At 37.1% G+C, this 14,725-nt stretch overlaps 1 protein-coding gene and 1 long non-coding RNA gene across 2 annotated transcripts in view; both read left to right on the top strand.

Annotated features, from left to right (window-relative positions):
- LOC134673802 (uncharacterized) overlaps positions 1-14,725 on the top strand; it is a 253,073-nt gene that overhangs the window by 130,269 nt on the left and 108,079 nt on the right. The window lies entirely within an intron of this gene.
- LOC134674251 (longitudinals lacking protein-like) lies at positions 1,178-6,360 on the top strand. The gene is made up of 5 exons (XM_063532316.1): positions 1,178-1,326; positions 1,531-1,648; positions 2,207-2,293; positions 4,433-4,579; positions 6,191-6,360. The coding sequence occupies exons 2-5, from the start codon at positions 1,553-1,555 to the stop codon at positions 6,245-6,247; spliced, it is 387 nt and encodes a 128-aa protein (XP_063388386.1). The 5' UTR covers positions 1,178-1,326; positions 1,531-1,552; the 3' UTR covers positions 6,248-6,360.

The following is a 14,725-nucleotide window of genomic DNA, read 5'->3' as shown; positions in this document are numbered from 1 at the left end:
ACCAATATGGAGACGATCAGTGAAATTACGCAAGAATGACTAAAAGGAGCATTGATAAAAGTTGGATGTGTCGACCATTTCAAACATATATTAAAAAATGTTATCGATATGTACGTAGTTATGCGAGCCCACTTTCTGGCAAAATATAAAAATAAACGTTACGCCGCAGCCAAAACCAAAACTAAAATGAATAGGAAAAATGCCAAGTTATTGTCTTAATTACTAATAGTTCGCCCCGAACTAAGAACTCGCATTCGCTGAAAACTACCGCGCAGCGCGCACACTCAGGTTTTGATTTCCAACTCAATTACGAGATTACCGCCATGTGGGATGTTGACTCGACGATCATTGTTGCGATAGTCGTCTCAGCGGACGGTCTCATAGCGAAGAGTCTCGACCAACACCTAGAGACTGGATCAAGGGTCAGATGCAGGCAAATTGTGACAAAACATTCGCTGATGTTAACAAGAAATAACTCAAAATGTAGTCAATATGATGGGTGCTGAGAAAGGGGCGGCTACAGGGCCTGGGGCCTAGGGCGGCAAAGACTGCAAATCCGCCACTACATTATACATATATAAAAATGTGTTCGGGTGTTTTTTTTTTTGTTTTGTAAGTGTTTTTATATTTTACTTTTATATTAATATTAAAAACGAAAAACAAAAAAGAGCCTTTTATTTCTCGCCGGTAAAACAAACACAATATTATAAACTTAAATTTACATTAGGTTTAGTATTACAATAATATTTAATATTCCTCAAATCAATGTTCTATTATGCTTGGTTATGTAATAAGTAGTAAGTAATTATATTTTTTTCTTGTAATTTATTCTGCAACAACCCCTCCTGTGAGGGTGAAGGCCTCCTCCAGTGATGCTGGTCATCACAATTTCTGTTCTCTATCTTTTTCAACTTACATATGTATATCAATATTAATTTATATATTAGTATTAAATACCTACAAATACAAATAATAAAAAGCTAATAAATACTCTTATCGGGATTCGAACCCGGGACCTCCTGCTTCATAAGCGGGGTCACTACCGACAAGGCTAAAAGACCGTCAAAAATTGGTTCGCGATGCACAGTGGCGCCGCGGCGCGGCCTATTTAATGTTTTTGAGGGACACTTTTTAATACATGAAGATTGTTTTCCTCATCTCTACCTTCCATAAATAGAAAGAAGTCGCTAATTTATGCGATACGGCGTCTTCATTTTGAGTTTCAATTGCTTAACTTTTTAAAGACAGTTGCGAAACATTACGCTGTGCCCTTGTAGAACGGATAGAGATAGTTCGTTTGAGGGCTATAGTTCTAATAAATAATAGGTAAGCTTGTTTTCTATGCAGTAAGCATTTCACATAGTGACGTAGGTACACTATTTCTTTCGGTGGCCTTTGCCGAAACAATTACAAACCATGAACACCAAACACTATCGTATTAACAACAATAACCCTATATCTTCTTAACTTCATGTATAGTTTCATGATATTTATGATTAATAGTGTTTCTAAACATTGTTTACATTGCAGGTATTTAGAAATTATATCCAAAATGGGCGATCAACAGTTTTTCCTGAAATGGAATGATTTTCAAACGAATATGGTGACTTCGTTCAGGCATTTAAGGGACGAGAAAAGCTTCACCGACGTGAGTAAACAAAGTTATGGTCAGCACCATGGCTGTTTTGATTACAAACAAACAAATATGGCTTTTTAACCTCACACACTTTCATCCTTGGAAGCTTTCAAAATTTCGATTATGATTATAAATTTCGATATGTTCTCCATATTAAAAACCTTCATGATGTTATTGTTTATATGTATAATATAAAATCAGTAAAAATGACGCAATTAATGTTATTGTAACACTAATTTTTACACACTAGAATATTAGTGCTTAAAACTAGAGTCAAAGGTCATGATAAGATCATTTATACAACAATACAATGTTGTGACATGCACTCAAACATTGCCATATGGCTCTTAATACAATCCTAAATAACTAGATTAAACTCAAGTATGTATTTGCACAGATACCACCAAAATATGTTTTGTAAATAATGCAGATTTACGCTATGCCATGAATTAAAGATTTACTTTTATCCCAAGCATTACAAATGGATATAAAACCATTACTATATAGAAATAAATGAGATATATTTAGTGTAATATTTAATTTTAATATTTCTTATTCATTGTTTTTTAGGTGACCCTAGCTTGTGAAGGCCAAACATGCAAAGCACACAAAATGGTGCTCTCAGCGTGTAGTCCATACTTTAAAAGCTTACTAGAGGTGAGTGGTGTACAATCTTCTAAATATACTGGTGGCCCTGAGCCATAGACATTGGGAACCATTGGGTTTGATCAAAAACTGGATTTAAAAAAAATCATGTGCTCACGAAATTTCATGTGCTCAATAAATTGAAACATGCTACCTGTAGAATGAAAAGCCGGACATATAAACTTGGGGATTATGATCCTCTAAAGAAATGAAAATCGGGCTGAATGTTTTAAGTACTTCAATGCGGACAAAGTTATGAACTTTTACTATTCTTTTAGCCTATATTGATAGTGACCCCGCGGCGCATTGGTCGCAATTTTTTGGTGGTTTTAGTCGGTAGTCCTACCACTGGTTAATCTGTCATCCTTTCGGGGTCCCCCAGATCAGTTAGCATGCGTTTAACATTTAAAAACGTCTTTATTGACAAAACTAATAACTCTTGTAAATAATTTTATTGTGATAGCAGGTGTAAACATGCACAGGATGCAATGAATGTAATATGACACAAATGTTATTATGTATGTTATGTTTACGTAAGTGTTTCGGTTTCTCTTCATTAGATTGTTTCAGTCTTCAGTAGTTTTTTCTCGACTAATTTTATGCTGCAGATCACCACAACCTATTACGGACATTTGTTTCAGTGGCGTCTAATATTTACTCAGACATTTGTTGTTACAATTCCCATTTGTTTTAACAACTGGTAATAGCAGCTGGAAATAAATAAAAAATGTTATCGAACAATTTATTCAGATGGACCTAGTCCCACAGTAAGCTCAATAAGCCTTGTGTTATGGGTATGGGTATTAGAACACGATTTATATAATATCCCTACTATAATATTATAAATGCGAACGCAACTCGTCTCTGTCTGTAAAGCCCAGTAGGCCCGGGCCTAGGGCGGCAAGATATTAGGGGCGGTAAATTGTGACAAAAAATTCTCTGATGATAACAAAAAATAACTCAAAATGTAGTCATTATGATGGGTGCTGAGAAAGGGGCGGCTACAGGGCCTGGGACCTAGGGCGGCAAAGACCGCAAATCCGCCACTGTCTGCCTGACTGTTAATTCTTCACTCTTAACCCTTAAATGCATGAATTTTTCTTTTTGCCCGAAATTAATATATGTGTTACGTAATTGTTTGCTGATTATGGGAAAAATGATAAAAAAATTATAACATCTATTTTCACTGCGAAATCAGTCTTAGAAGTTGCATAGGCTAAATCATATTTATGTAAATATATAATTATCAGGAAGAGATATATGAAAAATCTTACTACCATCAGAAAGATTCACTATTTTGGATACACCTATGATAAAGTTTTTAAATATTAAATAATTACAAACCCCAAAAAAAACGTCCAAAATCACATACTAAAAATCATCACACTCTGGATATTTTCAAATTTTCCGACATTGCGTCTTAAAACGAATGTAATTTTTATAAATTAAAATATTGCGTTAATTTAAGTAAAAAATCGGAAAACGGATTGGTTTTACTATTTAAATGATATATAGGAATAAATAGATTTTATCTAATTATGTATAAAATTAGATATTTTTGTAATGTACGCTGCATCGTACCATGCATTTAAGGGTTAAACCACTGAACCGATTAAAATGAAATTAGGGCATGAACATCGTGAGGACACCTGCCTACATCCGCGAAGAAATTCAAAGGTGTATATGAAGTCCCCAACCCGCATTAGACCAGCGTGAGAACTATAACCCAAACCCTCTCGTACTTCAGAGGAGGCTTGTGCCCAGCAGTGGGACCTATATAGGCTAAATTATTATTATTATTAGGTATGGAGTTAGTTTGAGACCTGAGGTGAGGATAGCTTTTATCAATCCGCAATTGATTTAGCAATCACGCAAACAAAGTCGCGAGTAGAAACTAGTATAGTTATAAATAAATAGTCACACATAGAAAATTGCGATATTTATGATTTACATGAGTACAGGTCGTAAATGTGAGCATAACAGAAACTTTTTGACTCAAGGGCCACCATGTCTAAATCTCTCTCTTCCGTAATAGTGCGACAGAGAGACATTAGCGTATTATTCGCTACGGCGCAAACGACGGGCATCTTGCCTAGGCACCCAGGTGTCAAGTCAAATATTAGATAGTTGTAAACATGTGTATGGTTACAGGAGAACCCATCGAAGCACCCCATAATAATCCTGAAGGACGTGTCGTATCTGCACCTGCAAGCGATCCTGGAGTTCATGTACGCGGGGGAGGTGAACGTGTCTCAAGAACAGCTGCCAGCCTTCCTGAAGACGGCCGCCCGCCTCAAGGTATCAGCATCATTACTCTCTTCTTCTTCTTTATAAGCGATCCTGGAGTTCATGTACGCGGGGGAGGTGAACGTGTCTCAAGAACAGCTTCCAGCCTTCCTGAAGACGGCCGCCCGCCTCAAGGTATCAGCATCATTACTCTCTTCTTTTTTATAAGCAATCCTGGAGTTCATGTACGCGGGGGAGGTGAACGTGTCTCAAGAACAGCTGCCAGCCTTCCTGAAGACGGCCGCCCGCCTCAAGGTATCATCATCATTACTCTCTTCTTCTTTATAAGCAATCCTGGAGTTCATGTACGCGGGGGAGGTGTACGTGTCTCAAGAACAGCTGCCAGCCTTCCTGAAGACGGCCGCCCGCCTTAAGGTATCATCATCATTACTCTCTTCTTCTTTATAAGCAATTCTGGAGTTCATGTACGCGGGGGAGGTGTACGTGTCTCAAGAACAGCTGCCACCCTTCCTGAAGACGGCCGCCCGCCTCAAGGTATCATCATCATTACTCTCTTCTTCTTCTTTATAAGCGATCCTGGAGTTCATGTACACGGGGGAGGTGAACGTGTCTCAAGAACAGCTGCCAGCCTTCCTGAAGACGGCCGCCCGCCTCAAGGTATCATCAACATTACTCTATACCTAGATATTTCTGATAGGAACATTGACGTATATCTCAGGACTGGCCTTACGGGCAAGAATGGGGCCAGTAAAGGCGCGTTATCGGAAAGCGCACCTACACTGGTTTTTTGAGCGTTGGACTAGCCCGCGCTCAGGTGCCAATTAGAATAATTAAGACCCTCTTTTGCAGGTAAGTAGCACGTTTTACTTAAAAGTAGACAAAGGATTAGCCGTCGGGCCTGTTAGAAATCTACAAACTATACACCGCTGAACTAGTACCATGTTTAGTGCCCGTAAGGCCCGTCCTGAGATATACGGCAATGGATAGAAACGTCATAGTTTGTCCTTGACAAAGAATTATGGATTACGCGTGTCCACACAGGATGAGCTCAAGGTATCATCATTATTACTCTCTTCTTCTTTATATTTAAGAGCTGTGCTCTTGTCGGTGGAGCAATATCCAACTCGTCCGGTCCTCTGCCAACTCCTTAACCTTCTGGTACGACACAACCTGAACCTTTTCTTTGATTTGGTTAAAATCATTTATTCTCGGTCTTCCTCTTCCTCTCTTTCCCCCTATTTTTCCTTCTATGATGTTTAGGAAAATGTCGTAACTTAGCAGATGTCCAGTACTCCTTTTCTATTTTTTACTATCTTTACTATATTTATTTCTCGTTAATCCTATCTAGAACCCTAACATTTGATATTTTTTCCGTCCAACTAAGCCCTTCCGTTCTCCGCCAACACAGTTCCGTACTTTAACATTTTATTTATTTTGTTTTATACAAATTTACAGTTTGATGTAATTTTTGTTATATAATATATTAATTAGTAATTTATGAACAGCCCGTTCATAAATTACGTTATCTATTTATAACGATTTTGACCCCCCTTCCCCTAAAATCATCCTCCATACCCCTCCCCCCCTCCATTTGAAATGACGTATTTTATGAATAGCCCCTTTCCAGATTCTTACTTAATCCTAATGAATGGGCATTTACAGGTGAAAGGTCTAGCCGAGCCGCCCCCACAGATGCCCAGCATCAAGCGAGAGGGCTAACGGCAGCCTCCGGACCTCTCCCCGCCTGCAGACCCTGGGACCCCGGCAGTTTTGTACCCCTGACGTTTTGACCCTGTCAAACAATAGTATTGAGGACTGTAAGCTAGATACTAAACCTATTCATAAAGCTTTAGAAGCCTTTATTAGTTATGTCACAGAATAAATAATAGTACTAGGTAGAGAAGACTTAGGTACTCTAACAAAACGCGTCAGTCGCGATCAGCACAGATGTGGCCGCTAGGTGGCGACAGCGCCACGCGCGGCTTATGGCAAACCCCAAAATTGCGGTCGAACGGATGGACTTTTAGCTACCTGTAGCAAAGCGACGAAATCGCGGAGTGGGCCACGCCTGGTTATGTTTTATCCCTTTCTTGCAAATACCAGGCGTGGCTCACTCCGCGATTTCGTCGCGTCGCTACAAGTACTTGCAGCCCACACCAGTTTTGGTGTCTAACAGTAGTAGTTGCCGCGCACCGCTATAGAACGGACACCTGCTCGCGCTTGCGCCACCTTGCGGTCATACCTGTCGTAATAGCCACGTTTTAGAGAGTGAACCTTCTGTACCTATAGTTCGTTTCTTTTAGCATTAGAAATAAGGTAAACAATCTTGATGTGTCTTTTAATTGAAAAACACATTTTAAAAATGACCGTAGTTATGCAGAAAACGACCAACTCAATATTTTTCATCAATGCAGAAAGCGACCAATGCTACTGAGTTAGGGTGCAAGTCACTTTGACAAAAATAAAAAGTTGGTCGCTTTCTACAGAACTACGGTCAAATAAGTTACGGCAAATATGTAACAATTATGAATCTAATACGATCATTTATATTCTTCTGCTTTCATAAGTAATAGTTACTGATTTTTAAAAAGCCTTTTTCAATTAAAAGACATGTCAAGATCGTTTACCTTCTTTCAACTTCTTTCTAATGCTAAAAAAAACGAATTATAGTACTATTATTTATTCTGTGCTGCTAATACATAACTTGAGACGACAGATTAAGACCAACCGTTAATTACTAATAGAGGCTTGTAGCGCGTTTATGAATAAACCCATAACTAAGATAGCGTTAATATAAAAGAGAATACTAAAGAATCTATAGATTAATTGATTGCATAAATATTATCAACTCTATACTCTGTATGTTTAGGTACTTAAATAAAAGTAAACAAATAATTTGTACATTTTCGGGTAGATAACATTTATTGGTTAACCAACCAAATACAAAACCGCCTGGATCTGTCACTGAACGACCTGACTTAAACCTACATTATTTGATCGTGTAATGTTTTCATCTACCCTCGACTGGCTTAAGAAGCCATTTGAAGGTAGATCTTGTTTACTATTTTTTAAATACCTAAAGATACAGAATATAGGAAAAAGTTTCATATTCGAAGCACGAATTTTATTGGCTTTGACATTACACATCTTATACGATCGGTTTATCTTTGGTAATCAAAATGTCATCACACTAAGTTATTTTCTCTAAGATTACATGCCACAAAACACTAGTTAAAGCGACGTCGACAATATTCATCAAATATTGATGATATAGCTTTTAAAAGGTGATATTATGAGCATATCCCATTTATTGGCAAAAATATCACCTGATCAAACAGTCTATGCATGGTTTTGCAATGTACTGTCGCCATCAGATATATCGGAGCGGCCGAGGCCCTCAAAAATATATGAACACGCACTCTAACGCTTTGACATAGAGTTCATATATTTGTGAGCATCTTGGCCGCTCCTATATATCTGATGGCGACTGTACTCACAAAATAAGACGTCAACAATTCAAAACTTCGGAATATGGTCTCGGGTATACATGAAATTATATTTGAAATAAAATATATAAAAGATACTTACACCCACAGACTTGTAAGACAGAAACGAACGCTAAGACCGAACTATGATTTCATAACACGCCAATTTCCTTGTGTTCACGCAACGCACACATTTGTACATGTAGGGCGAGCGGTGATTGGCTTATACTTGTATGTGTGCGTGCGAAGCGGCTTCCAGTGAAGTCACATTTTTGTCTTAGCCGACCATACTTTAAAACTCTGTGCTTACACCATAAAACACCGAATTGTGTTTTTTTTTTATAAATCCATATACAACAGTGAAAGTCTGCTTTACTATCTTTTCTAAAGCATTTTATGGAATCATGTTTTTGAGTGTGTATTTGAATATTGAAATAAAATCACGTATAATGCTCTTAATGTGCATTTAGCAATATAAATAGCCTTTTAGCACGCTGTGGAATTAAAACTTCTTTTTAATTGTAAGTTTATACTTCACAGCAATGCTTGTGATTCACTCAATAGATCATTATTTAATTATTTTAACTTCAAAATAAACTGAATTTCAGTAATAATCATAGACAAGATGTACTAAGTTTGCGTAAAATAATGAAAAATATAGCCATGACAACTAAGTTCCCGCGTGGTATGCGGCAAGCTGCAAAATTGCATGGACACATTACGAATGGAATTCCTTCATAAAGCGGCCATGGACTTTTGCAGCTTGGTGTGCAAAGCCGTGCAGTGCCTTCTACTTCAGCGGTAAAATTTGCGTCTAAATGTTGCACTACTTTACACGTCTTAGTATTCGCTTGTCTATGGTTTAAAGCAGCGGTCGGCAACCAGCGGCCCGAACCTCTCACTTGCGGCCCGCGAGCCTCCCTGGCTATTTTTTATGTAATATTGACAAATGACAATGTCTGATAAAGTCATAAATATTAACAAAGTGCGGCCCGCGTCCACTTCGTTAACTGCTATGTGGCTTGGCTGCTAAAAGGTTGCCGACCGCTGGTTTAAAGTGACATAACTTCCCAGAAATTTCCATACAATATTGTATATTCTTAAACAAATCTTCAGTTGTATAGAACTCAAATTCTCAACACACCATACAAATCTTATATAAGTTAAGTGAAAATGAGTTGAGGTTTTTATGTTCGCAACAGTTAGGTTAGGCGGCCTTGACATTGGATGCGATGGTGTGAGAGAAAGACGTCGCTATATAAGTGAATATAGCGCTGTCTCGCTCACACACCGGAGAGGCGTCAGTGTGATAATCGCAATAGATTTGTTTCTAAATGTATAGCACAGAAAGAACCTACATCTCTTCAATACCCAAGTTACCTAGCAGCCAAAGCGACGTAAAGATAGTTTTTTCCATAACTTCATAACTTTTTACTCATAGCTGTTACATTAGATTTGATCCATAGGTATAGTGGCTGTGTGCTGTACCTCGCGAACCATCTACTAAGCCAAAAAAAATCCATATATAGTTCATTGTTAGCATTAGAAAGAACTCCGCAGAAGCAAGCGTGCAGTTTTTATCAGGCTCGTTAATTGTTAATAATTATTGAATTACAGTACCGGTCAAAAGTTTAAGTTCACTCTGTAAATTCGGTTAAATGAAGCTATAACACAATGTACTAATAAAAGTATTTAATAATCTTTTATTACATAATAAATTAAAGGTAATTCTCTAATTTAAAACCACAATTAAATAAAAAAGATCAGTTTTTGCCAACTTTAGACTCTTCAAAATATCCGCCTTTTGCTTTCAATGCTGCCATACACACTTTCGGCATTCGCGTAATTAGTTTTTGCAGTGTTGATGTCGAAATTTTATTCCAACAAATGTATAGGTATTCCCAAAGCTGTTCTTTATTAGTTGGCCGCATTTTTCTCACACTCCTGTCCAATTCATCCCATAACAACTCAATCGGATTGAGGTCGGGCGATTGAGGAGGCCAATCCATATATTTTAATTATTTTTGGTTCTCTTTGGATGAAATGTAGTTTTTGCACAACTTCGACGTATGCTTGGGATCGTTGTCTTGTTGGAAAACAAAACCTCTGCCTACAATCCGTTTTCCAGATGGAAAAGCGTGACGTTGCAAAATGTTATGATACATTTTCTTATCCATTATGCCATTGACTCTCACGAGATCACCAACTTTATCACCCGCAAAGCATCCCCAGACCATAACTGATCCTCCACCGTGCTTCACTGTTGGCATCACGCATTGCTTTATCATTCGTTCGCCTACTTGTCGTCGAACATATTGACGACGTCTCCCTCCAAAAATTTCAAACTTCGATTCGTCAGAAAATAAAACTTTAGACCACTGTTCAGACGTCCAGTTTTTGTGTTTCTGGGCCCATTTCAACCTCTTAACTTTATTCTGACTACGTAACAAGGGTTTTTTGGCAGCAATACGACCTTTTAGACCATAGTTTCGCAGACGCCGTTGCACTGTCGAAACCGATACTCGCTGTTCTCGGGTGGCGTTGAGTTCTTCGCAAATTTCTGGAGCAGTTAGAGTACGTTGGCGTTTGCTCTGCACGCAAATAAATTGGTCTTCACTTTTAGACGTGACTTTTGGCCTACCTGATCGAGATCGACTGCAATTAAGACCGGTTTTTTGTTTTCGTTTCAAAGTACTCACGACAGCGGTTTGAGAAACCTTCATTTTTTCAGCGATTTTCCGCGTCGTGTAGCCCTCATTTGACAGAGTTACAATAACAGCACGAGTTTCGACACTAAAATCGGCTTTGCGACCCATTTTAAATGATTTCTAACTTCACGAAATCTCATAGGAAATACGGAACAAAAATATTAAATGGATCAAATTTTCCGAATAACATAAAACGATTCCTCCAAGAGGTATTTTTATTGTTATTTGGTAGTCGTGGAAACAATTAAACGTTTGAAATTCAAAACATATTCTATATTTGAGCATAATTACATATGATAACCTTATTTCGCAGAGTGAACTTAAACTTTTGACCGGTACTGTATCTAATGTAGCATGGTCAATACATATAATTTACTTCAAATTGTTACCGCTAAAAGTGCCAGATTTAGAACCACAAGCGAACTTCTACGAAGTTCTTTCTAATGCTAAAAAAACGGACTTAGTTAAAAATATTGGTTTAGAAATGCGACCTGTATCAGGGGTGCGAAACTCCTCCCCTCGGGCAAACTCGGCTCCGTTCGGCTCAGCATTGCTCCGAGCAATTATTAGGGTTGGGACAACTTGACGTACCTTTGCGTGCACGACCACAGATAAGATAATGGCTTGAATTTTGACAACCCTAAATAGCCGAAAGGCACTGATAATTCCGCTACTCGATGCTAGATGTCGACTGATGTATAAGCTAATCCAAAATCAGCATGCAATGCAATTTTTAATGTCAACTGTGAGCTATGAGTGGAAAGTATTTGGTTATTCTGTGCTAACATCACCACACTATAGTTCGTTTTTTTAGCATTAGAAATTAGGTAAACTATCTTGATGTGTCTTTTAATTTAAAAACACATTAAAAAAATAAGTTACGGCAAGTATGTAACAATTATGAATCTAATACGATCATTTATATTCTTCTGCTTTCATAAGTAATAGATTTTGAATTTTAAAAATCGTTTTTCAATTAAAAGTGTCAAGATCGCTTACCTTCTTGCAAGTTCTTTCTAATGCTAAAAACGAAATAGAGTACTACCAATGGTTGCCTTACTATTGTCGAGGTATATCTATAATGAACGTTGTACATTGATTATGTAACATAACAATCTCATGTAAAAAGCATACTCTCAGCTTTCCCGGCAAAGCACTTGCAACCCATCAGTCGATTCGTCTGCTCGTTTGCCTCCTAAATTATAAAAAACCGGGCAAGTGCGAGTCGGACTCGCGCACGAAGGGTTCCGTACCATAATGCAAAAAAAAAAGCAAAAAGAAAACGGTCACCCATCCAAGTACTGACCCCTCCCGACGTTGCTTAACTTTGGTCAAAAATCACGTTTGTTGTATGGGAGCCCCATTTAAATCTTTATTTTATTCTGTTTTTAGTATTTGTTGTTATAGCGGCAATAGAAATACATCATCTGTGAAAATTTCAACTGTCTAGCTATCACGGTTCGTGAGATACAGCCTGGTGACAGACGGACGGACGGACGGACGGACGGACGGACAGCGAAGTCTTAGTAATAGGGTCCCGTTTTACCCTTTGGGTACGGAACCCTAAAAACAATTAAAAAAATAATGCGAAAAGTAGTGCAGAACATTAATGTCAAAATTCAGTTAACAGTACTTTTTTGCAGAGTTAGGTTACTTTTTCTATCTATTGTAGTATCGCCCACGCTGTTAACTGTACAGTCTACTGTATAAATATGGGTGTAGCCAACTTATTCAAATATACAGGGTGTTTGGTACATCGTTTGCCAAATTAAAACGGCAGATAGCTTGAGTCAATTGCTATCTTCTCATGCCTAGAAAAACAAAATTGGCCATGGTTTTTTTTACTACTACGCAAGTAAAAATCTGAAATTTACGAAAGACTGCCATAGAAGTGAAAACAAATTTTTGCACCAAATTAAAAATTTCTAGGCCTGCGAAGATATCAATTGACTCAACCTATCTGCCGTTTTAATTTGGCAAACGATGTACCAAACACCCTGTATATCCCATAGTTCTTAATTTGCTGACATAAGGGCTATGGGACATATTTTTGACATGATTTGTGCACCCATATTTTTACAATTGACTGTACATCGGTGGACCTTATGCCTTTTGTAATAAGGTCTACCGATGTAAAGTTAGGCGACCATTTTGTCCACATCGATGTACACTTTCATTATTAATAATAGTGTCTCTATTTAATAATAAGGCTGTTGTTGTTGAGACCGCAATAATTTCTGTGAATATATCTAGTAACGTTTCATATTTTAACTAATTTAGTCATTATCCACACTTGTACATTAAGTATTACAGGTATTTCGCAAGCACTGGTAGCATAAAAGAGCCGATTCTTATTATTTTGTAATTTTTTTTCGTTGCTGATTTAATTTGGTGGATATACGGTTCCCTATTCTGTATATATTAAGCGCAATTTTAGCGTATGCTCAAAAAATCTACATGTTACGTAAAAAGGTATGGTATTTTCGTAACACAACGGAAAATTATTTTTATTTTTTAAATTGGGATTTCATTCCACCTAGAATGAGCTCTTCAAACCAGCCTAATTTTGTCTAAATGTAACGAAAAATAAATTGTCAAGAAAATAGAAAATCTGGTCAAATTACGAGTTAAAGCTAATTTCGAGCCTTCAAGGCTCCAGGCATGAAAATCGAAGGCAGTCGTCTTTAAGGCTCGATGACATACTTACTCTAATACCCTTTAGGTCCGAGATGGGATGGTATGGTTTATCCCCACAAGATAAACATGTTATTTGAATACATTTTGTAAGCTACAAATAATTGGTAGAACATAAAATGTATTAAAATGACATGTTTTATGTACCTACCATAGTTGTGCCGACTTGGTAAAGTCATGGATTCACAAAATAATTGTGTTTAATTCTATTTCTAAACATAAATAATCTATATAAATAGGTGCAATGTTCATTTTTTATAAGATTAGTGTATTATTTCAATGTATACCATTTGAATTTATGTACTATGTATGTATTTTACAAGCTAAATCCAATGAACTGAATATTGGCTTAAGGTTTTTTTTAAATTGCTATTTTCAATTATCCTTACGTTTTTAGGGTGATTTCCAATCGAAATTTTAACGGAGAAACGCTTTACAATAAGTTAAAGAAGCTTCTTCCATTAAAATTGATTTTGTTTATTTTAAAAGACTGATTTTTCATATGAATTTTCGAGGCATTCTTTCACGTTTTGTAAGTAATATTTTTTCGATGTGTCTACTAATACTTCTCTCGCTTCGAATGATAATCCCTATGACAGTTTCTTTGTGTGATAGGGACCATTATCCGACCTGAGGTATAAATTCTTATGACTATCAGCCTCTTAGGCCCACTTGCACCATCCCACTAACCCTGGGTTAAGCTGTTAAACAGTTAACTTAGTGTCAAATTGTACTGGTAACCATGGTAACTCCAGGTTTAATCGGTTAACCCCGGGTTAGAGGAATGGTGCAAGTGGGCCTTAATAACATAAAAAAATTACGAAAGTTCCATAAAATCAGACTTTAAAATAAACAGGAAACGCCTTTTTAGTTTTAAGCTATCTCTAGACTTCAGCACTTCTAGTTCCGCTTACAATTCCACTATATTTTTGTAGAAAAACATAATGCCATCAATTTACCTCACTTTTGGCAGAGTCGGGTAAATTATTTGCATTATTTTTGATTGTTTTCAATCGTGCTCCATATGATCTTGGCTTACTCATTTTTTTTTATACATAATTTCAAGTTATGATAGCAAATGTGCCTTCTCTTCATAGAACTCCAGGCTGGATTTATAAAAAGCTTGTTGCCTCTTTCGAACATCTTTGTTTTACCATGATATCGATTATCCTTAAAAAATAATTTCATTTTAAATTTTACCGCGTAAAATCGTAATAATGATCAATTGATGTTTTAAATATTTCTAAAAAGTTTTTGACTAACTGAATTTTTGGTGGTAAAATTTGTAAAAAGGATCAAATAATATTAAA

Source organism: Cydia fagiglandana, chromosome 19 (genome assembly GCF_963556715.1).
Source record: "Cydia fagiglandana chromosome 19, ilCydFagi1.1, whole genome shotgun sequence".
NCBI classification, from domain to species: domain Eukaryota; kingdom Metazoa; phylum Arthropoda; class Insecta; order Lepidoptera; family Tortricidae; genus Cydia; species Cydia fagiglandana.
This window is presented reverse-complemented; position numbering and strand designations above follow the sequence as displayed.